The sequence below is a fragment of the Dysidea avara genome, chromosome 12, assembly GCF_963678975.1.
Source record: "Dysidea avara chromosome 12, odDysAvar1.4, whole genome shotgun sequence".
NCBI lineage: Eukaryota > Metazoa > Porifera > Demospongiae > Dictyoceratida > Dysideidae > Dysidea > Dysidea avara.
The window spans coordinates 1,834,704-1,856,842 of record NC_089283.1 but is presented as its reverse complement, the minus strand read 5'-3'; the positions used below and the strand labels follow the sequence as shown (position 1 = coordinate 1,856,842).

The window sequence follows — 22,139 nt, the reverse complement described above, 5'->3', positions numbered from 1 at the left end:
TACAGGTAATTTAGTCAACCTTCGTAAGGGAGGCGTGTCAGATAAGATCCAACAACTTCTGAACACACTAAAGGTATTGTTATACTGAGGATAAGTGCAGTGTATATTGTGTGTTTTTTGTAGCGTCCGAAAAAGAACCGTAAACCAATTGAGGAGTATTACATGGAAGATGACTCGACTGATGGAGTAGGTAAGGAAATTAAAATATTGCCATGTCTTTTCCAGACTGAAATAACTCAATTACTGGGTATTATGTTATAGTATAGTAATGTGATACAAAGGATTGATTGTGGTGTATGGTTTCTTGTGTGTAGCACCTGAAGATCCTGGAGCACCCAAACCTGTTGGACCAACAATGACACCTGCTATTGGTCCTGCTTTAGAGGTGTGTGTGCGTGTGTGTTCAGCATGCACGTGTATGTCTGTGTGTGTGCATGGGTTGGGAGTGGCTTGAGCATCAGCCTGGTAATAGAAAGTTTCCAGGTTCGATGGCCGGTTATGCCAAATTGGTGAGCAAGAAACTTTACTCACAGTCTACCCAGTGGTATATTGGGGACCTGAGGAAGCAGCTCACCTGTCCATGTCTCACACAACAAGTGAAGGTCCAGGTGAGACTTTGGGTGCCCACATCTTCTCTTGTGAGACATAGTATAGCCTGTTGTGGGTTACTAGTCCTGCCCTAGGAGGATTTGCCTGTGCTGACTCCTAGCACCTGAGTAGCGCACAGGTGTCCCAGTGCTGGTTCAGTGGGTAGGTGTGACCATGTTATCACAGTAGCCAAAGATCTTGCTTTGTGCATATATGCGTGTGTGTATGTGTGCGTGTTTGTGTGTACAGTGAGATCTGATAGAATGTACAGTAATTGTATATCACGCCATTGTGTGTGTGTTTTCACTCAGTCACGGTCTGATTGGCCACGTAACTTGGAGGCAGCCATACAACAGTACAGCACAACACTACCTAAACAACCTGCCATCAGTGTTGTAGACCAACATGGCAAATGTAACATGGCTCTTTCCTTCAGTAAGTAATGTACTGTGAAGAGGGAGTTCCCCTCATTGTGTTATTACATGAAACATGGTCATATTAATAATGTTGTTATGTGTCAAGTGCTTGTTATGTACATGTTTAAATGTGTAATAAAAAGCTTTAGGGTGTATTCTACATGTTTGGAGGTACAAGTGATCAACTTATGTTGAAACCTTTGTCCAAGTGTCTTGAGTATGTGGCTTGGTCATCAGTGAAGTTGTTCACTTCCTTGCTTTTCAGTCATGTGATTTCTTTGAAATAGGAGAGGTATTGGTGTATTTGCACATTTTTCAAGTTTAGTAATGAGATACACAATACTGTAGTATTACCAAATTAGGAGGTTTCTCACAATGTGTAAATCTCATGTTTCCTAGAGTTAATAGTTTATTGTTGTTGGCAGACACTAGTCTGTCAACACTTAATCTCTTGTCCTTACTAAGTGTCATTTTAGTGGGTAGTATTCATAACAGCTGGTGTGTACTGTCATAGAATATGTTGTAGTGAGTAACAATAGAACTTCATGTATTATGTTCCATGTGAAGTACCCTTGTATGTTCATGTTGGGCTAATTCAAAGAGTTTGCATGAGTGAGTGGAACATTCAAACAATTTAAATGCTTTAACACTTACTGTGACTAATTGGTTGTGTGTGTGTTAATTTCATCAGTATATCATTCACTCTGATCTGAAATAATTTGCTGTGTTCTTTGATAAATACGTAATTGTTATTAACACTTCTCTTTCATTATGAATATTGTTGATTGGAAAGTGATTCTGGAAGAAATTATTTGTTTTGTGTTACAGGTAAACTGGCTAGCCGATCTCAGAGAGTGGCACATTACCTGCTCAACAAGTTGGGTGGAGGTCGTGCCTTGGTTCCAGGTGACAGGGTAAGACATTTTGGCCATGGTGTGTCTTATATTCTGGTATGTGCTGTAATTTTAGGTGGCCCTAGTTTATAGCCGCACTGATCCAGCTAGTTTTGTATCTGCCTTCTTTGGTTGTGTGTTTGCAGCCTGTGTGCCTATTGCTGTGGAGCCACCACAAACTAAAGATGTGAGGAAATGTTTTGTATGTCCCTTCCATCCTGTACCATCACATTACAGGATCCTGGTGGTGCACAAATTGGATTTCTTTTGGGCAGCTTGGGAGTGTCCGTAGCTCTCACCAGTGATATAACTAACAAGGTGCTACCTAAGGAAGAGGGGAAAGATCACATTGTTCACTTTAGAGGTGAGATAAAATTTTGTCAGATAGAATAAGTGAAACCTGAGCTATTCTGGATATACCATGGACAAGTGTCCTGATTATCAAGATGTTTACAAATTAGGATACTGTTTAAAAGATTCCAGTGTAGTAGGAATAAACTGTTTGATTGTTTGTATTTTACAGTGTGTTGTGTGTTACATGTGTGTGGTGTTTGTCTTATCAGGCTGGCCAAAGCTAACATGGCTGATAACTGATCATCTTCCTAAGCCACCCAAGGACTGGACCCCACCAGCAAGGCCTGCATCAGACTCTCCAATGTACATGGAGGTATGTGCTCATCGTAACATGATAGTTTAATTCTAGATCAAATTTCTATCAGTTTCGTTATCACACCAGACTTCCTATAGTGTTGAATTATGTGCTAATCATTAAAAGTTAATATCATGGCTTGGTGTAACTTGCTATTGAATTACAAACTCTTTGTAAAATACTGTAGCAATCGGCAGCAAAGGATGGCTCAGCTCTTGGAGTAGTGATCACTAGAAGTGCTGTATTGAGCCACACTAGAGCTCTTGTCTCTACTTGTATGTACAGAGAAGGTCAGTGTGTGTGTGTGTTTGTGTATGTGTTGTTGGTAAAAGTTGCTTCATTGTGTATTCTTTTTATAGGAGAAGTGATGGTGTGTACTGAGGATCAGAAGAGTGGAATTGGATTGTGGCATGCTGTGATTACTGTGAGTTGATGTGGCGTTTACTTTCAGACAGACACACCCACACACACACACACACACACACACACACAACACACAACACACAACACACAACACACAACACACAACACACACACACTACACACACACACACTACGCTGTACATCCACTCCTTATACTCCCATCTAGGCGGCCTATGCTGGAATGCACGCAATATTTGTACCACCTTCAGTGATGACCACTCAGCCTGCAGCATGGCTGCACACAGTCTCAAAACATAAAGGTAACTGCTCTCTCCATCCTGCCCACTGTGATCCATCTTCTCCTTCCACAGCTTCCTGTATCGTCAGTTCATCCCGAGCCATCAGTAGTTGTATATCACTGGTGGCAAACAAGGAAATGAGGGACGTCACTTTGGACTCTGTAAGGTTCTTCCTGCTTGGAGATGGTGCCAATCCTTGTAAGCACTTGTTATTATTAATCTGTTCACCATTTATGTTGTTGTGTTTCAAGGGTCTTTAGCTACTAATGATGCTTTTGCTGATGCGTATGCACCAAAGGGATTGAGCAGAGATGCGATGTGTCCTTGTGCTGGCTCACCAGAGGCTCTCACATTGTCACTAAGAAGGTGATGTAGCTATTATTGTGTACTGTATAGTCAACCATGGACCCAGTGTGTACTCCGTTGCCTCGTATATGAGACTATCTCATTTGTGTGCTATACCATAATGTAGCCATACTCTTTTATGATGCCTAGCAGTGTTTGAAGGCTAATAATCACTAATATTCTTAATGTATATCGAGTCTTGTGAATTTTATTTTAACAATCAGATGTACTACATAGATTATGAGATATGCAAGTCATTTCTGGTACATGTTATATAGATTTTTATTACCTGTCAGCAAGACAACAGGCTGCAGGGTGTTGGCCTGTACATGCAATCATGTCCTCCTTAATTCCATTTATTATGTATCTTGTTGTACATCTCACTTCTAGGCCGATGAAGTCTGGTAGCAATACAACAGGTCGTGGAGTAATGTCGATGACAGGACTGAGTTATGGTGTTGTGAGGGTGGAGGAGCCTGGCAACTTGACCTCACTGACCCTACAAGATGTTGGTCTAGTGATGCCTGGAGGTGTGCAATTATTAGAATAATTTTAATAAGAGCTAGCTAGCCTGAATTTCTTCTTGCTTTGATAATTAGAGTAGTGGATAGTTACATAATGGTTGAAATGTATTTTTGAGCTGTTTTCATTCGGATTAGTTTCTTTAGTGTATTAGTTATGTCTACAATTATCCTGTTCTAACTTCTGATGTTTTGTTTAGTGGACATTCTCTTTGAGATGGTCCCTTACTTGTAGTTGGTTATAATTGTGGTTTTGAGTTACTGTGTTATCCTTACAGCTCGTATAGCAGTGGTCAGACCTGGAGGTAGTCCAATCATTTGCAAGACAGACGAGGTCGGAGAATTGGTTATCCAGAGTCCTTCCACCGGTTCAGCATACTGGGGACTGTCTGGGAAATCCAGTGCCACGTTCAAGGTGAGTAACTAGTAAGGACACAATTGGGGGATTGAATCATGTCTGTATGTATGGGAAAGTTTGTTTGATGGTGTGACAGTTAGTACATTCTTATTGGAAGCCATTCATGTTCAAATGAACTTTCAACAGGTAATTTACAGGCCTCTGTTTTAAGATGTTGCTATCCTTTTCAAGGATCAATTTCTGTCAACCATGTTAAGAATGTGAACGTGTGTCAGCTTCTGTGTATTGTTAATGTTCAACTGTTAGGACCAATAAGATAGTTGATGAGATGTAGAGAATACACTGGAACCTGTTAATGTGGACACTTGAGGACACTTACATAATCCAGACACTTAGTTAAGGTCCCAAAGTATTTCTTAGTACATAAACTGACCTGGAAAATTGGGACACCTTGATAATCAGGACACCTTGATAATCAGGACATCTTGATAATCAGGACACCTTGATAATCAGGACACCTTGATAATCAGGACATCTTGATAATCAGGACATCTTGATAATCAGGACACCTTGATAATCAGGACACCACCTTGATGATCAGGAGAACACTGTTGGTTGGTTTCCAGAGGAAGATAGACATGCTTTAAGCGCCACCTAAAATTACAGACTGATCGTTTACGTAATCATAAACAGAAATGATGTCTCGTTGCTTAAATTTATATCCAACACTACTGTTCACTCCACTCCGTATAATTTATTTTAGCAGTGCTTAAAGTGTATCCAACCTTCTCTGGTTGGTTGCAAAGGTGTCCATGTATCACTCACAGTACAGTTGGGAGTATGGTACACTGTCCAGTTGTGGTATAGCTGGTTGGACCATGGGACTCCCTTCCAGTGACTGCTTTTCTAATGAGTAGGTTAGGAGTGAAGCATGTTCAGTTATGGAGCAAACATTTGAGCACACTCACTATCACTGCTGCAACCAGTCAGCTACAACAGTGTGGCTGTGAATTTGTTCAACAAGCCTGTTCTAATTTTCTGTGAACTAAACTGTTGGTCATTGAGTTACACATCGGGGGGAGGGGTTGTTGACTACACAAACTGCTGATGCCTGTATTTTAATTGCTGTCACAACTGTACCTTATTTAGCTTTGAAGTTTCATAAAGTACAGTTGGTTAGCTATGAACTGTGCTTTATGGAACATAAGAACAATTTTTTGCTTGATGTTGCCCGCACAAAGTTCTTTAACTCTTGGTGAGTATTACAGATATGTTATTTAATTGCTCGATCACATTAACTTTAAACTGTTCATATTCCTGAACTATTAAGATTCACTGCAGCTTTACTCACATGTCAAGTTACCATAACACTGTTATGGTTTCTCCACAGGTTCAATTACTCAATGAGAGAGAGGAGCCTGCTGATGCTTACTACGTCCGAACTGGATTCCTTGGCTTTATGGGAACAGTAAGTACATTAGTGTAGTGGTTGAGTTGAGTTGGCCACTGACCATATTTTTAACCTAACATTTGGCTGAGACCAATTAATACTCATTTTGGTCAGACAAATTTGCTGTACCTTTTCAGTACAGAAGCCACTTGCCAAAATTACTTGCTTTAAATGACCCATCAAGCTTTGTGTCACTCCTTGCTATCACCATTATTGTTGTGTTGTAGTAGTTATTAACACTTCACTTTATAGGGAGGTCTGGTGTTTATATGTGGCACATTGGATGGGTTGTTACAAGTGAGTGGACGACGTCACAATACCGAGGATCTCATCGCTACAGTGACTGCTGTGGATCCACCATCGTTTGTGTACAAAGGACGTATTGCAGTGTTCTCAATCACTGTGTTGAGAGATGAACGTGTTGTGATTGCTGCTGAACAGAAACCTAGTTGTGCTGACGAGGATGTGAGTTTGTATGTGTGTGCTGTGCATGTGCATGTGAGTGCGTGTGTGGGTGTGTGCGCATGTGTGTGTGTGTGGGGGTGTGTGTGTGTGTGTGTGCGTGCGTGCGTGTGTGTGAAGGCTCAAACGAATACTGGTTTACTGTATTCGAATATTCGCTCAGCTCTAACGAAATCGAATAATCAGCGTAAGGTTTCATTGCAGTTCAGTAATGAAGGTGGCCAATACCAAGAAGCCTACAAATAACCACAAACAGCTTTGTGGCTTCTACTAAGAAAGAGATGCCATAGTTCCCTTTCTGAAAGGATTGTCACAGCGATACTGTAATAGAAAGTGATTGTAACAAAGTAGAAGTACCTGGAGTAAGCCACAAATCCGTATGAAGTCTTGCGTTTACAGGGATTTGATTCACCGTTGAATTAGTACATCTTCACCAATTAGTGGCTGTCTAATTCTATTACTACTCTTTGCCATGGTCCTTACTACTCTTTGCCATGGTCCTTTCCTTTTTGTTACTTTCATTAGCATCATCTTCCACTTTGTTGATTACTTACAGCTAATCACGTGTCACCATATAAATGATCACATGTGAATAATCGTTTGTTAATTTTATTATTCAGCTACAAAGCAAACGAATATTAATCCGAATATTCAGCTAATCGTTTGAGCCTTAGTGTGTGTACACATTATTGTGACAGTGTTATAAACCTCTTTAATAGCCTGTCCCTTCAAGTTGGAAAGAGGGCGTATCCCATATGTATGCGAACGAAAGTGAAGAACAGCTAACAAAGACCACCATACTTTGGAAGCAATAGCTTTTACCCATTTGCTGCAGCTGCATGTAGTAATTATGTGGTGGTTGTTCTCTTTTAGAACTAAAATGTAATGAGAGTTTAAAAGAAAATAAATGAAAAATGGTGTCCTGGATTTTTTATCAAATCTTTTTTTTATTTCTACTGTATTCCACACTGTCTGTTATTTGGTATGTTGTGGCAGGCGTTCCAGTGGATGAACAATGTGGTGAAAGCTGTGGAGACCATTCACGGGGTTAGTACATCTAAGTGTATTCTTATGATTTAGGTCACCATGATGTTGCCATTATACAGTTCAACTTATATGGTGTCTTCTTGGTGACTAACGGCAAGCTACCTAAGGTATGAGTCCATTCATTGAAAGTACTGTACTTTGTACAATACATTGTAGTAGCAATGTAACATGTATGTGTGTCTAACATTCTCTTTCTGCATCATGGGTCGCATATGTATGGCCTAGAATTACTGAGTGTGTTTATTAGGGTGATAATCATGGTTAATCTAAGAGTGTTGTCATTGTGGTGACATCATTAAGCATTCAGTTTTAGTTCTTACACTTGTAACCTTTATGGCCAACATTCATGTTCACTTGGTCTTGATTTGTTACCATCCACAAATTGAATAATATGAGAATGTAAAGCTTACCAGAGTAGACCATGTAGTGTCCTTTAGCATTACAAGCACAAGACAATTTTAAGTTCGATTAGGGATCATAGAAATAAAGTATAGTGAAGAGACACCTGAAGACAACCCATAAATTAACAAGCTTGAATTGTATTGATGGAAATATAGTCGTACATACTCAAGAAACTTACGTGAAGCTACGCCTGTCTTTCAAGAATGTGTGTAGGCATATGTGCATGGAGCTACACCTGTTTATTGGGATTGTATTCTACTGTCTGTGGGCATGTATGACATCACACCCATTATTGTAATTGTATGTTGGTAACTCAACATCTCCTTAAAGCTTACATGAAGAGTGGTCTGAATATTAACATCATTTGCTATTTTGTATTGCAACTATTGAGGGTCACGTATGAAACTAATGCAATTAAAGGCAATAAGTGGCGCTTAAGGTGTGCCCAACCTCCTCTTGCGGTAGGGTTGTAGTGCTGGGACGAAGCTTCGAATGTTTCGTGGGTTGGAGGTTAAGTAAACTTCAAATTATTCAAAGCTTTGTAATGCACTCATAGTCTACGAAAGAATTACAAAAAATTGTTGTTATCTCTATTGCAGCTGCTTGTTCATTCCTCTTGCGTTATTGATGTTCATCTCTTCACAGTCGATCATGTGCCACACCTGCTTTTAAACCATTGCAGTTTAACTTGCTACCATAATTTTAGCCTTTAAACACCTTATAAAGTGATAGATAATGCATGGAAAATGTCCTTTTAGCCATTAGTTGGTGTTTACTTATGCATAATTGTAGTATAGCGGACACGCCCATTTGCAATCGATTGATCACGTCATTCAGTACTGCTGCTATGCACTTTCCAAATGCTTACAAACTTATCAAATAGGATTAGAAAGATAAAACTTAGGAAGGATGTGCATAAATACAAGAAAACTTGAAACTTGAAAGCTAACACTGAAGCTTCGAATGTTCGAACATTTTATTAGCAAATGTTTTTAGGTAAATTTCAATATTTGTTCCAAGCCTAATTTACTCCCATTGTGGAGCACATTATCACGACTATTGCAAGTAGTAACACAAAATACTATGCTCAACATTTATTTGTGTGGGTGAAGTTTGCTTACTAGCACCAAAAGATTCGAACAACCTGCCAAGGTGACTCATGAATGATACTCATGTAAGGCTAGGCTGTTTATCTCACAATCCATAGCAGTGGTACTAATTTTGGGTATGGTGGTGTTTCTTAAAAAGGCAGTATCAACAATTGACAGCTGTAATATCGTAATATCCTCTTACTACCATCACACCAGTATACCACTTACAGTGCTGGTATAACTGAAGCCCTACATCTCTACCTTGTGGTTTTGTAGTTCAGTGTGTTTGCTATTTGTTTGCTTAATATGTTGACACTAGAGGCCATATATAGTCTACACTTCATGATTACTACTACTTCAACACCTTTGTGTAGTGTGTGGGTGTTAAATTGATGACCTATCAGTTGTACAGTTTTGAGTGGGACTAATTAAAGAATTATCAAGGTAGCAGGCTATATTGTAGTATTGATAATTTTCTACTAACTAATTAAAAGTGGAATTGTACTTAAACGTCATGAAATTATTAGGGTGCTCTGTATAGTCCGCTTATATGGCTTCCCATGAAATAACTTACAAATGGTTTTAACAAATGTTCTGTACTTTTTTACTGGATATAAGCTAACACTAGTACACAGTTTAGTCCAAACCCAACTGCTAGATTTGCTTTAGAACATGAGTTACAGTTTTTCCCTTTATACTAGAACTAGTCCTACAGTTTACACACAAGAGTCTTGATACTTTTATGATACACTATACTAAACGGCACAAACCATTGTGCGTTTTTATTTTTGTCTTTTAGCTTCTCATTCATCACATATTTATCTTTCGGGTTGACACTCCCAGAAATCCTTTTCTTTACTTCCATGTTATTCATCATCTGAACTTGCTATTTAAAAATGGCAAACACTCTTCTTTGGAAAAATTACTAAAGTAGCTTGTGTGAAAATTTCATGTCCATTGGATTAAACATGATGGAGTAGTTCTAATTTAAGTGAGAGGGTGTAGAATAGCAAGATGTGTGCGCTTGTTGCTATGGGATACCTAATTTATGGGTACTAAAATGTGTCAACATGTCACAGACTAATTAAGTGACCATAATATTTCTTTTAGTGCAAAACAGACTATGTCTTGGGAAGCCTTGTACGAACTGTACAGAGTATTCCTTGGTACACAGGACACTATCGGCTGGTCCCAAGCTGTCCACATAACACTAGTTCCACACGCTACTCACGCAACACCTTCATGACTTCAGCTGTTTAATATTTACAGGACTCCAAAGGAGCGGTACATGTACAGGAGACCAAGACGAGGTTCCAGGAGGGTTGTCTGCAATCTGTAAACCTTATGATGTGTCCTCATCTGTAAGTGTGCCCCACCCCTCTATGTTGCTGCTTTATTAGCTCGTTTCATTGGCTAGATGTGTCACCAATCTGCCGACACCAAAACATCACACAAGTAAGCAACGACACAATTAGTGTATTAAATGTTCCGTTATCCTAGTCATGGAGAGTTAAAGGCTATAACTTTAAATTTTGAATTCAGTAATAGTACTGTAATCTGTATTTGGTTGGAATTCAAGTTTTAGTTTTACTATTAAGCATGATACTAAGAGATGCTAACATTTAGCTAAAGATTCAACCAGAGAAGAAGACAGTACATACAAGCTGACATACTATTTTTTAATGTAAACTTTTAGTCACTATCAACCATCCCACCCCAATAGGTGTTAGTGGAGCAGCTCAAATCATCGGGGATTTGGTGACAGGACGGACGGCTGAGTCAATCAGTCATTATCAATCTGTAGTGTACGATGACAGTGAAGGAATCGGCAAGGTAGTGACTACTGGTGTTATTATTGATTGTGGGATTGTATTTTGTGTTGTTTGGTGAAGATGCAATCTATTGCTGAAGTGTTAAGATGGAGGGCACAAGCTCAGCCAGATAATCAGTTGTTTACACAACTTGATGGAAAGGTGATTAATCATGAACAATAATCTTTGCAACTACATGCATGTACAGTGTGATACACGTGCTCACACACACTACACACGCACACGCTATATATATGCACGCACACACACACACACACACACACACACACACACACACACACACACACACACACGCACGCACGCACGCACACACACACACACACACACACATACACATTTGTATACTGTAATTACTTATATATTATAGGGTCATGCTGCTCAGAAAGTCACTAACATTCAACTACACAAAAGGGTAGAGAGAGTAGCTCACTTTTTACAAGAGAAAGCTCGTTGTAACTCTGGCGATCACGTAGCCCTCCTATATCCACCTGGTAACCAGCTAACAATGTTATATAATAGTGTTTATGATGTGTTGTTGTAGGACTTGACCTGATTGTGTCCTTCTATGCTTGTCTGTATGTTGGTGAGTTACTATGGTAGCAGCTGTGAATTGACCCACCAAATTTTTTTTTAACATTTGTACAAATATATAGCTGATTTACTATTGATGGCTTGTAGAATTTTGAAAACTCTTTTCCTAATAAGGCAGTTACTCTAATTACCAAATAAGTTATTCTGCTGATAAAGCATGAAAGTCTTGTTTTCACAGCTCTATAGTTACCATTCAGTTCTATTTATCACACACCATTCAGGTATGGTACCCATTCTAATACGACCTCCAACTGCTCAGAACTTACAAGCTGCACTCCCAACCATCAAGATCACCCTGGAGATCAGCAAGTCAGTTGCCATCCTCACCACCCACAATACTTGTCGGTTACTGAAATCAAAGGTAATATCTCTTGAATATGTATATAGGGTGTAATGGTACCCTCCTCAATCACAAAGTGTTTAGAGAAATTGGGTACAAGAGCCAATTCTTTGTATAACCTGAGGTAGTGCATTAGATCTAACCATTGCATTAAAAATGAAGTAGGGTTTCAATGATACAAAGTAGTGAAACAAGACAATAATGATGGTAGCTATTACAACATAAATTTGTGGGGAAATCCTTACCACCATCTGTTCAATACCAATGTAGAGATTTTCTCACATAGCAAAGGAGGCGGAAGGGTGCTAGATTTTGGGGGTGCCCAAACTTTATGTTAGTAGTAGTAAGTATGTGAAGCACACCCAGCATGCAAAGCATGCTATTTCTAGGGGGTCTGGGGGCATGTCCCCCAGGAAAATTGTGAAAATTAAGTATCAGGAGATTGAATTTGGGGGCATTTTTGGTGGATTTAGCTGTCAATGAAATGTTATCTATTTTAATACATGCTTGATTGTTGTAGTAGAGTGACAGCTCTATTGGGGTGACTGCTATATTAGAGTATCTCGATCGTGATTGACCAGTTTCTGGAAACCTTGCAGGAGTTCACATGATGACTATTGCACAATATAGCTTTTAAGTTGGGGGTGCTCAGCACTCCCAGTAAAATAGTTGGGGGTGCTGAGCACCCCCATCATCCCCTCTTCCGCCGCCTATGCATAGCTGTGTTGTAATAGCTACCATCGTATGACTTGTTTCACTACTTTTTATTACTGGAACCCATTTCATGTTTTGTACATTAATAATTTCTTATTGCACTAGTTTGTTACATATTGTAATAGCATATCCCATGGATGAGGTTAACTACATTAGCAGATAATAATGGTACACATTAATATTGTAACACTGACATGTTCTTCCAACTCTCGTGTCATGATTTTCTCTCAAGCAGTGAATTAAATATTTGCAATGGTCCTCCCCTCTTATCAGTCATGTTTTAATGCTACCATAAACACATTAAATTTCCGTACATTTCTGATTGTGTACACAACATGTATTTGGTCATCATCATCATCAAATTTGAAATGGCTTTACTAGTGCCATACTGCCCATAGTTATGATATACAAGGCTATGGATTTGCACATGTTGCTGATCTGATACTGAGGACCGATATAGCCAATATTTATTTATTTATGCTTTACAGCACAAGTGCTGAAGACTTTAGCTACATAAGGTGTGTTTGAAAAGTTGCAGAATAACCGACAGCCAATCCGATTATCGGTACACCTCTAGTATTTGGAGACCAAAAATTGAAGTGCTTATTGAAGAAGGAAAGACAAAGTACACATTCGTTGGAACCAGAAAAGACATTGATTTTGTTATTGTGGTGTTTTGACGAAATGGGGTTTAACGATTTTTAAAAAATTTTAATATTCAGACTTCTCTTCTGTTTGTGTTTTCTATTTTTAATGCTGGATTTGATGTTAGATGTGCTAAGACTGTTCCTTGTCACGTATAATATTGCTAGGGTGGTTTTTGAAGGTAGCATTTGGTGGGTGCCATTCACTTGAAGAACTAAACAGTACTAGTGCTGTGTTTGATAGGATGTACAAGAGTTGACAGAATACTCTAATAGAACAGTCACTGTTTTGTTAATGTAGAGTTTGGTTAGTTGAGTTTTAGTGGTATGTATGTGTTAGCCATTGTGCCTTTATGTCTCATACAGTTAAGTTACCCTTGTTCTGTTATCTCCAGGAGGCTCAAGCTGTTACTGACCTGAAGAACATTCCACCAGTATTTGAGACAGATGATGTTCCTAAAAAGAAACTGGAGAGATACTATAAAGCTCCAACTGCTGAACTGATATCCTACATTGACTTTAGTGTATCCACCACCGGTATCCTCTCTGGAGTAAAGGTAATTGTATTGCTGTGTAATATGGACAGCTTGGTTATCAAGGTGTCCAGGGTCAGTTTATGTTGTATAGTGCTGGACATCATAACTTTCCAAAAACGCAAAGCGTTGTATAATTTGGTCGGCTGCTATGCATGGTTGTAAACAAGGTGCTGTAATTTTAGAAGTGTTTATGCTATGGCTACGCAATCGACGCCATTATACTTGTGATGTAATAAGGATTAAAATGATACCTAGGGATTTACCCTACAATGAAAGTATAAGGCCATGAAAATATATTTCAGTTTATAGGAACGCAAATCCTTTACATACCTTTAGAAAATGATCCATTACTTATTGCCAGTTGATCCCATTCACTCCAAACAACCGCTGGCTGATTCGCCATTCAATGGTGAGTAAGACCATATATAGATTACGTAATTCAAATGCTAGTAAATATGGTGGACAATGCGTGGAATCTGACATTGTGATAAAACCGGTTGTTGTTCTTCATCACTTTATAACAAGTAAGCTGGTTATTACAGTGGTTATTTAGCCTTCTCCTAGTAGTTCTAACGAATAAGCTTTCTTTTGATATCTGGTATTAGGATAATGGAAGACCAAGTATCCTGGCCATATAGCTCAGCCTGTTTTGTATAAACAAGCATTCCTCAAAAAAATAATGTATATGTTAAAGCATAGCCTTGCTCGTGCTCTATGAAGAATAAAGTACTCAGCCGTGCGCCTCGTACTTTATTTTTCATATAACACTCGCGGCTATGCTTTAAATGATTTATGGAACTTTCTAGTCGTGTAGCTTCACCATACACTAGGACTCGTAATTAAAAAGCGTTGCATGAACTATTAGCAGCCTGAATGCACACAAACTAGTTTAACAAAGTAACTCACGCGTATTTCACCATAGTTTGGCATAGTAGACGTTCATTGCATCTTTTGGCAGGTTTTGCTCGCAACCCACAATCGATTCTATTGTGAGTCACATGGTGAAGTATTTCCGTGATATCTCCAGGACTTGTCCGTTTACATTAACAAACGTAACAGCAACGTTACCTTCTCCCACCCATCATCGAAGCATTTAGGTATGTCTATAAAAGCAATCCAGTGGTGGAACTCGTATTGGCTGGGGTGATTGATCACTCAGCGTGACGAGGCTATCAGCCTTCACCGGCTTGGGTGATTAGTCGTACTGGCGTGAGCCCCATAGGCTATTAGCCTACACTAAGGCACGTGGGAAACTGTGCTTTATTGCCCACAAAGAGTGCTTTATTGCACCGCAAAGAGTGCTTTATTGAACGAATAAAGCACTCTTTGTGGTACAATAAAGCACTCTTTGTGGTCGATGAAGCAGTTGGCCGGCTGAGAATGTACTTTATGAAATTTAAAGTACACTTTTTCCTTTGATCTCGCCCATGCAAAGTTCTATAAGTGGTTTTAAAGGTAAGGCTGGTTCTTCTATGTTTTAAAAACTTGTAACTTTTGACTAGTTATAATCTACAGATTTTTTGTGCATGTTTAATTATGTCTGTGTGGCAAATTTCACGGTCATTGTTGGATTATTGGCTGAGAAAAAGTGACATTTGTGTTAGCCTTTTATTCACAATAAAATCAAAATGAAAAAAGATATCAAAAATCTGATCTACACTTTTTTGGAGCTATCACAGTACTTTATTCCCACAGAGTTGCAGGCTTGTGGCTAGTACCTACAGGCAGTGGCGATTCTAGACTTGACGTAGGGGGGGCAAGTAGGGAACAGCACAACTATTGCTGTACGACTGTAGTATAAAGTAGAATTTCAGGGGGGGGGGGGGGGGGGGGGGTCTAAGCTGTAGCAATTTAAAGGCTTGCAAGCAGCCTAAAACTTATGCTAAAACATTTTAAATGCTAAATATAACAATGCCAATCTATACTGCAACTTTTCCCCAAGATTTTTAAAAGTTGTTTTTCAGCCCCCACCCTTAGAATTGCCTATGCCTACAGTGAGAAAAAGTGAAAGATGTGAAATACTGACTTATTACATCATTACACGAATAGTTTACTTTGGTATGGCTTCAACTTCCATTTGTGTAACCACAATGGTTACATGCTCCACCTGTCCAAATTTCATTGACATAGACCAAACCCAAATGAAGTCATGACACCACAAACGCAGTAAACAACTTTTGGAAAGTTATGATGTCCAGCACTATACTAACATCCCATTCACACTATCCTGGGTTAGCCAGAGTGTTTTCAATTCAGGTTATTGAACTCAGTTTGGCACTTGTTCACACTACTGCATCTGACAGAAGCTCGATAGTGTGAATTCCAAATAATATTTAGCTAAAACAAGCACACAAGCTTTTGATTATTTAGGCGCTTAATAAAAAGGCACTAGAATTGTAACGAAGAAGCGTAGAACCAGCTAAGATAAGTCATATAATGTTACAGGCGCCATGTTTAAGCTAGTGGGTGCTCCTTTTGCCAGGAATATTAACGCGTCATTCGAGTGTAACTGTCACAAAGTCTACCAGAACTACGGTACGTCATAGCCAAGGTAGTAGCCATTTTGAAGAACAATTTTAGAGCATAGAATATACTTGCTGTGTGGCCAACAGAAACAAGTTATATTGTTAACCTGAGTTGGCTAGCTCGGAATGCGTTCACACTGTATCCTATCCCGGTCCAACCCATACTAGCCCACCTCTCCTTATTGTGCCATGCTGGACCCCGTTCGGCACGGCCTGATTGATTTACACTGCAATCCATGCCATGTGCTACCAGGGTTAGAGGGTAGTGGGTGTAAGGGATACTTTGGGACCTTAACTAAGTGTCTGGATTATGTAGGTGTCCTCAAGTATCCACATTAACAAGTTCCAGTGTATGTTAAGTTTTAAGGACATGTAGAGCCTTTTAAATCTATACATACCATCATACAGTACACATAAAGTTGCATATCTCACCATATTGAAATGACAATGCTGTTTCATTTTTTGTTTGTGTTTTAGATGTCACATGCTGCAGTGATCAATGTCTGTCGAGCACACAAACAATGTACAGAGTTGTACCCATCTCGTGAGCTGGTGTTGTGTCTTGATCCATACTCTGGTTTGGGACTAGTACTGTGGTGTCTATCTGGGTGAGTGTGTCATGTGTAGTACAGTAGAACCTCGATTATCCGAACAGTATAAGTGATTGCTCTATTAGAGTGTTTCATCAGTAGGTGATCATTCTATTAGAGTAAGTGTATGTTCTATTAGAGTAGTTGAACAGAACTCTGTATGTAAATGAATGGGCTTCATTTATCCAAACAAATTCACTTATCTAAACACTTTTATGATTTAACTGGCACACAGGTGTTCAGATAATGGAGGTCCTACTGTAGTGTGTGGTGTCTGTCTGAGTGTGTCGTGTGTAGTAGTGTGTGGTGTCTGTCTGGGTGAGTAATTTAGTGCTGAGCGACAATATTGATAGTTCAATAGAACTTGTTGAAATTTTGGCCACCCATGCAATTAAATACATTGAAGATCATTATTCCTCAATCACAGTGTGATTATCGCGATATTATCGTATTGTGAGTAATACTTCAATATTTATCGTCATAGTGTGACACTACTGCTCAACACTAGTGAGTATGTTGTGTGTATAGTAATTAATGTACAAGTTTGAGGGAGTGTATAGATGTTTGGGGCAGGCGTTGTGGTCCTCACATTTTTAAAGGTCTACTGAAATGGAAAAGTCACTTGCCATTTTATTGAATAAATAGGTTGTTTTTTGTGTGCTGCAATACAATAGCTGAGTTATTCTGTAGTTGCTTGGGGTGCATTGCACTATCGAAGCTCATCATGCTTCACTGAAGTCAGTTTGTTTACAAAGCTGGGTTAGCAGTACCATGAAACAAACAGTGGTATCTATGTTACACTTTCTTCAGTCCAGTGGTGCCATTGTAATTGTTTTTCCTCGCATTTCTTGAGACCATAAATTAACAGTACAGCGGTCGAAGTGCTAAGTTTATTTCTTGGGTGTTTTGAATACATTTAAGGGTTCCATATAACAGATAGGTGTAGCCTTTAGCAGACGTTCTCAAGCGTTCTTCACCACAAGACCAGCGTAAATTCACTAACTATCTCCCATAGGCTTGTGACTGGCTGCAGTACAAATTCTTACCGTGTTTCAAGTTGTTATGGTAAATATGATGTGAAACTAAAGTGAATCAAGCTGTACATGAACACTTCTGTCACTTTAATGGCACCTCATGCGTACTAAAGTTTCTTTGTATAATACGTTATGATGTAATATAATTGACAAACCACAATACACTAAAAAATGTATTATCTACTAAGCAAAACAAAATCTGACTAAAACATATGCACCAACCTATCCCACTAATAGCAAGGATTAATAATAGCCAAAGTGTATTTTACCATTTCAGTGTACCTTTACTGAGTTGCTCAGTGTGTGTACATGTAGTATTTACATGTAGTATTTACATGTAGTATTTACATGTATGTATAAGTTGGAATTACAGTAGTACTGTAAACTTTGTTCCCATTACTAAATGTAGCAACTGCTATATTAGGGAGTTTAGGTGATCATTCATATTGTGATATTCACTATTCCACAGTGTCTACTCTGGTCACCACACCTACCTCATCAGTCCGTATGAGATGGAGAACAACCCCATGTTGTGGTTGAGCACCATCAGTCAACATAAAGGTAACTAAATGATGTTAACGAAAAGATGTTCTGTTGTCCCATTGCGACTGAATCTGTTGCACACAATATTAACCTTAGGGAAAGAGTTCCACAGCTAAACCACACACGTCTGTTGCTAACAACTTTACCTTTAACCATCTGGTTGGCTGAAATGTTAATTCTCTTGAGAGAAAAAAATCCACTTCATTTTTAGCTGTTTTCCAGGATCCAGAACATACTATACATTCCTCAATTGGGACATTAGCGTATAATCCACCTGTCTAAAGACCAGCCACCCGACTATTAAGGCCAGCTCAAAGGACTGATTTAGATGGATTCCATCATATTATTCCCTACCTGACAGCACTAAATGGTTATTTGCTTTGTAAACTAATGGAGTAGTGGAATTGTTCTATTAACTGTAGGCCCATCAGGGTATTAATAATTATAGTTTTATCTGGTTTAATTGTGGTATTGTATTATTCTCACAGTTCGGGATAGCTACTGCTCCTATAGTGTGATGGACACTTGTATCAGAGAACTGGCCAGTACAGCTAGTACCATGAAGGTAGTGACTTTCTGTGTGTGTGTGTGTGTGTGTGTGTGTGTGTGTGTGTGTGTGTGTGTGTGTGTGTGCTTGCGTGTGTGTGTGTGCTTGCGTGTGTGTGTGTGAAGTGACATCTCTGTAATTTAGGGCTTGGGGGATAGCATGAACATATCGGGATATTGGATTACTATTAGTATTACCTTTGAAACAATTAAATAATTAACTTGTAAAATATGCAGACACACAATCACTTTTAAACATATAGAGCTGAGCGATAGTTGTGATCTATTGATTATCATGATAGTGAGTAACAATCATGATTGGTCAAAAAAGAAGTAAACGTGATATTGTTAAAGTTAAGGTAACTGTGAAAGTCCAGTAGAGCGTGCATAACAAAGATTACATTTGTAATATTATAACACATTTTACCAATACAGTGTTAGAAAGCAGATACGTGATGTGTAATTGGATAATTCATGGTGAGGTTGAGTGTCTCTGATAACTAGTAGTGATATTGTGATACCATAGTTGCACTATCGCTCAGCTCTATAAACATAATTGTTGGCTAAAAGACTATTCATTTTTCTATTCAATAGCATTTTTAATATAATACATTTGTTCATGGATCTCTATATGTATTCACTAAGTGAATTTTCATGTTTTTTTTTAAATCGTCTATAGCGAACTGTTGTGTTGCTGTTCTGTCACAGATTTATTCGTGGCTGTTCAATTAAAGTATTTTGTCACCCACTGTATATTGTATTGGAGTATTTGAGCTAGAAACATGGCTGTTGGGGTACCATATAACTACATAATCCTTCTGGTTCCATCCTGTACTGTTATATTAAATAATAGCTGCCCTGTGTCCTAATGTGTTTTATTTTCCAACTATACTGTAATTATAATAGTGTAATTATAATAGTGTAATTATAATAGTGTAATTATAATAGTGTAATTATAATAGTGTAATTATAATAGTGTAATTATAATAGTGTAATTATAATAGTGTAATTATAATAGTGTAATTATAATAGTGTAATTATAATAGTGTAATTATAATAGTGTAATTATAATAGTGTAATTATAATAGTGTAATTATAATAGTGTAATTATAATAGTGTAATTATAATAGTGTAATTATAATAGTGTAATTATAATAGTGTAATTATAATAGTGTAATTATAATAGTGTAATTATAATAGTGTAATTATAATACTGTAATTATAATACTGTAATTATAATAGTGTAATTATAATAGTGTAATTATAATAGTGTAATTATAATAGTGTAATTATAATAGTGTAATTATAATAGTGTAATTATAATACTGTAATTATAATAGTGTAATTATAATACTGTAATTATAATAGTGTAATTATAATACTGTAATTATAATAGTGGATGTACTGTATTTATTGTGTATTTAATTTATTATTTTTCTATAGCCTAAAGTTGACTTGTCCAGTGTTCGTAGTATCATAGTGACTGGAGAGGAACGTCCTCGTATGTCACTGTTGTCCTCCTTTTCTCATCTCTTCAGTCAGCTGGGATTGTCCACAAAAGCAGTCACAGCTAGTTTTGGCTGCCGAGTAAACCCAGCAATCTGTCTACAGGTAATAGTGGTATATGTGTTAATAGTCTGCTGTTGTACATGTTATGTTCAATCAATATTTTTGAAGTGGTATTGAAAGGATTGCATTTTAGATACTTTTTTCAGCTTCAATGGTACCTGTTCTATATCTACTTCAGAGTGTTGTACAAACTGAATGCCTAGTGTAACCACCTGCTTAATAAAGGTCACCTGTTTACATCTATTGTAGCCACCTGTTTAATTAGGTCACCAACCAACTTGGTAATGTATCATTTGTATACAAACACAATGTGGTGACCTGCTCAGAAAACTATTCAAATTAGAGCAGGTTTCGTGACATCATATTTTTATCACAAACATCACATGATCTCTTCCAATACACTAGGGTATACACAATCCGGAGGCAGACACAGTCTATGTTGATCAGAGAGCATTAAGAGTTGACAGGTAAGAGTTGTACCTTGTTGTAGTGACTGTGTTGTCATCTTTCTTATAGGGTAACTGTGTTAGAGAGGGGAAGCCCCCACAGTGTTGGATTACAAGAATGTGGCAAGGTACTTCACCCTAATGTAATGACACAGTCTTCACCATGTTATTCATACAGCTGATGCCAAGTGTTAAGGTAGCCATTGTGAACCCTGAGACCAAGCAGCCATGTGCCATTACTGATCTTGGAGAGGTAACAACCCACCACTAATATAATGTAGTATATTACATGTATCCAACACCTTTGACTGTGTACATAGGAGTAAGAGATGCTTAATGTTTATCAGTACGCTTGTTATCTGAACTTTAAAAGATTGTTCAATTAGAATATTTTTCAAGTGTATGTTCTATTAAAGTATTTGAACTGAACTGTGTAAACTCTACCTGTACCCATGTAGCTTCAACTAGCTTGTACACATTTTACTGTTTTTCTCATTCACAGATTTGGGTCAGTTGTCCGCACAATGGCTCAGGATATTACGGTCTTGGGGATAGCAACGATCAGTTGTCAGCTGATCATTTTCAAACTACCATCACCTCCGATCCTTCCACCGTATATGCCAGAACTGGCTACCTCGGCTTTATCAAGAAATCTGACAAGACAGCTCCCGATGGATGTGAGGACAATACTGTTGTACTGAGTAATACAACATTGTGTGTGTCTTGTAGCATACTTTGACTCCCTGTATGTGGTTGGATCACGAGATGAAGCCATGAATATTAGAGGATTACGATATCACCCAGTGGATATTGAGTCTACAGTTGTTCGTAGCCACAAGAACATAGTGGAGAGGTAGGTCAATGCTGTAGTGTTTTTGTACTAAATTGATGTTGTGTTGTGTAGTGCTGTGTTCACTTGGACCAAACTGCTTGTGGTCGTGGCAGAACTGGGAGCTGATGAGAAAGCAGCTCTTGACATAGTACCAGTAGTAACCAGCTCATTGCTTGAAGAACACCAGGTGAAAATATTAGAATACATGGCACCTTGTCATGTGGTTATTCTTTACAGATTGTTACTGGTATTGTGGTGGTAGTTGACCCTGGTACAATTCCAATCAATTCAAGAGGAGAGAAGCAGCGGATGCACCTTCGTGATTCTTTCTTAGCTGATGAATTGGATCCCATTTATGTCTCTTACAACTTATAAAATATTGACCATCTTTTCTGTAATAATAGTTCCAGAACAGTAAAGAGATTTGTTGGTTAATAGTTATAAACATTTTTTATTATCCTTCACACACTTTGGTATACTATTAATTGTTTATAATTTTCTGTACCAGTTGAA

General features: G+C 38.3%; 1 protein-coding gene across 1 annotated transcript in view; it reads left to right on the top strand.

Moving 5' to 3' along the window:
• Window positions 1-22,139, top strand: part of LOC136241555 (disco-interacting protein 2 homolog C-like) — a 23,980-nt gene extending 1,841 nt beyond the window's left edge. Inside the window, exons 6-43 of the mRNA XM_066032782.1 lie at window positions 6-73; window positions 124-190; window positions 315-385; window positions 900-1,023; window positions 1,833-1,918; window positions 1,974-2,084; window positions 2,135-2,261; window positions 2,461-2,564; window positions 2,734-2,836; window positions 2,906-2,970; window positions 3,136-3,229; window positions 3,281-3,406; window positions 3,460-3,574; window positions 3,944-4,083; window positions 4,353-4,489; window positions 5,823-5,900; window positions 6,135-6,347; window positions 7,341-7,391; window positions 7,451-7,498; window positions 10,154-10,245; window positions 10,302-10,339; window positions 10,608-10,717; window positions 10,777-10,857; window positions 11,084-11,207; window positions 11,258-11,299; window positions 11,529-11,668; window positions 13,401-13,562; window positions 16,544-16,674; window positions 18,160-18,251; window positions 18,722-18,798; window positions 20,223-20,390; window positions 20,754-20,815; window positions 20,865-20,922; window positions 20,973-21,047; window positions 21,297-21,471; window positions 21,524-21,647; window positions 21,699-21,813; window positions 21,864-22,139. Of these exons, the coding sequence (XP_065888854.1) occupies window positions 6-73; window positions 124-190; window positions 315-385; window positions 900-1,023; window positions 1,833-1,918; window positions 1,974-2,084; window positions 2,135-2,261; window positions 2,461-2,564; window positions 2,734-2,836; window positions 2,906-2,970; window positions 3,136-3,229; window positions 3,281-3,406; window positions 3,460-3,574; window positions 3,944-4,083; window positions 4,353-4,489; window positions 5,823-5,900; window positions 6,135-6,347; window positions 7,341-7,391; window positions 7,451-7,498; window positions 10,154-10,245; window positions 10,302-10,339; window positions 10,608-10,717; window positions 10,777-10,857; window positions 11,084-11,207; window positions 11,258-11,299; window positions 11,529-11,668; window positions 13,401-13,562; window positions 16,544-16,674; window positions 18,160-18,251; window positions 18,722-18,798; window positions 20,223-20,390; window positions 20,754-20,815; window positions 20,865-20,922; window positions 20,973-21,047; window positions 21,297-21,471; window positions 21,524-21,647; window positions 21,699-21,813; window positions 21,864-22,001 (3,932 nt within the window). The 3' untranslated portion in view covers window positions 22,002-22,139. The remainder of the gene's footprint in view (window positions 1-5; window positions 74-123; window positions 191-314; window positions 386-899; window positions 1,024-1,832; window positions 1,919-1,973; window positions 2,085-2,134; window positions 2,262-2,460; window positions 2,565-2,733; window positions 2,837-2,905; window positions 2,971-3,135; window positions 3,230-3,280; window positions 3,407-3,459; window positions 3,575-3,943; window positions 4,084-4,352; window positions 4,490-5,822; window positions 5,901-6,134; window positions 6,348-7,340; window positions 7,392-7,450; window positions 7,499-10,153; window positions 10,246-10,301; window positions 10,340-10,607; window positions 10,718-10,776; window positions 10,858-11,083; window positions 11,208-11,257; window positions 11,300-11,528; window positions 11,669-13,400; window positions 13,563-16,543; window positions 16,675-18,159; window positions 18,252-18,721; window positions 18,799-20,222; window positions 20,391-20,753; window positions 20,816-20,864; window positions 20,923-20,972; window positions 21,048-21,296; window positions 21,472-21,523; window positions 21,648-21,698; window positions 21,814-21,863) is intronic.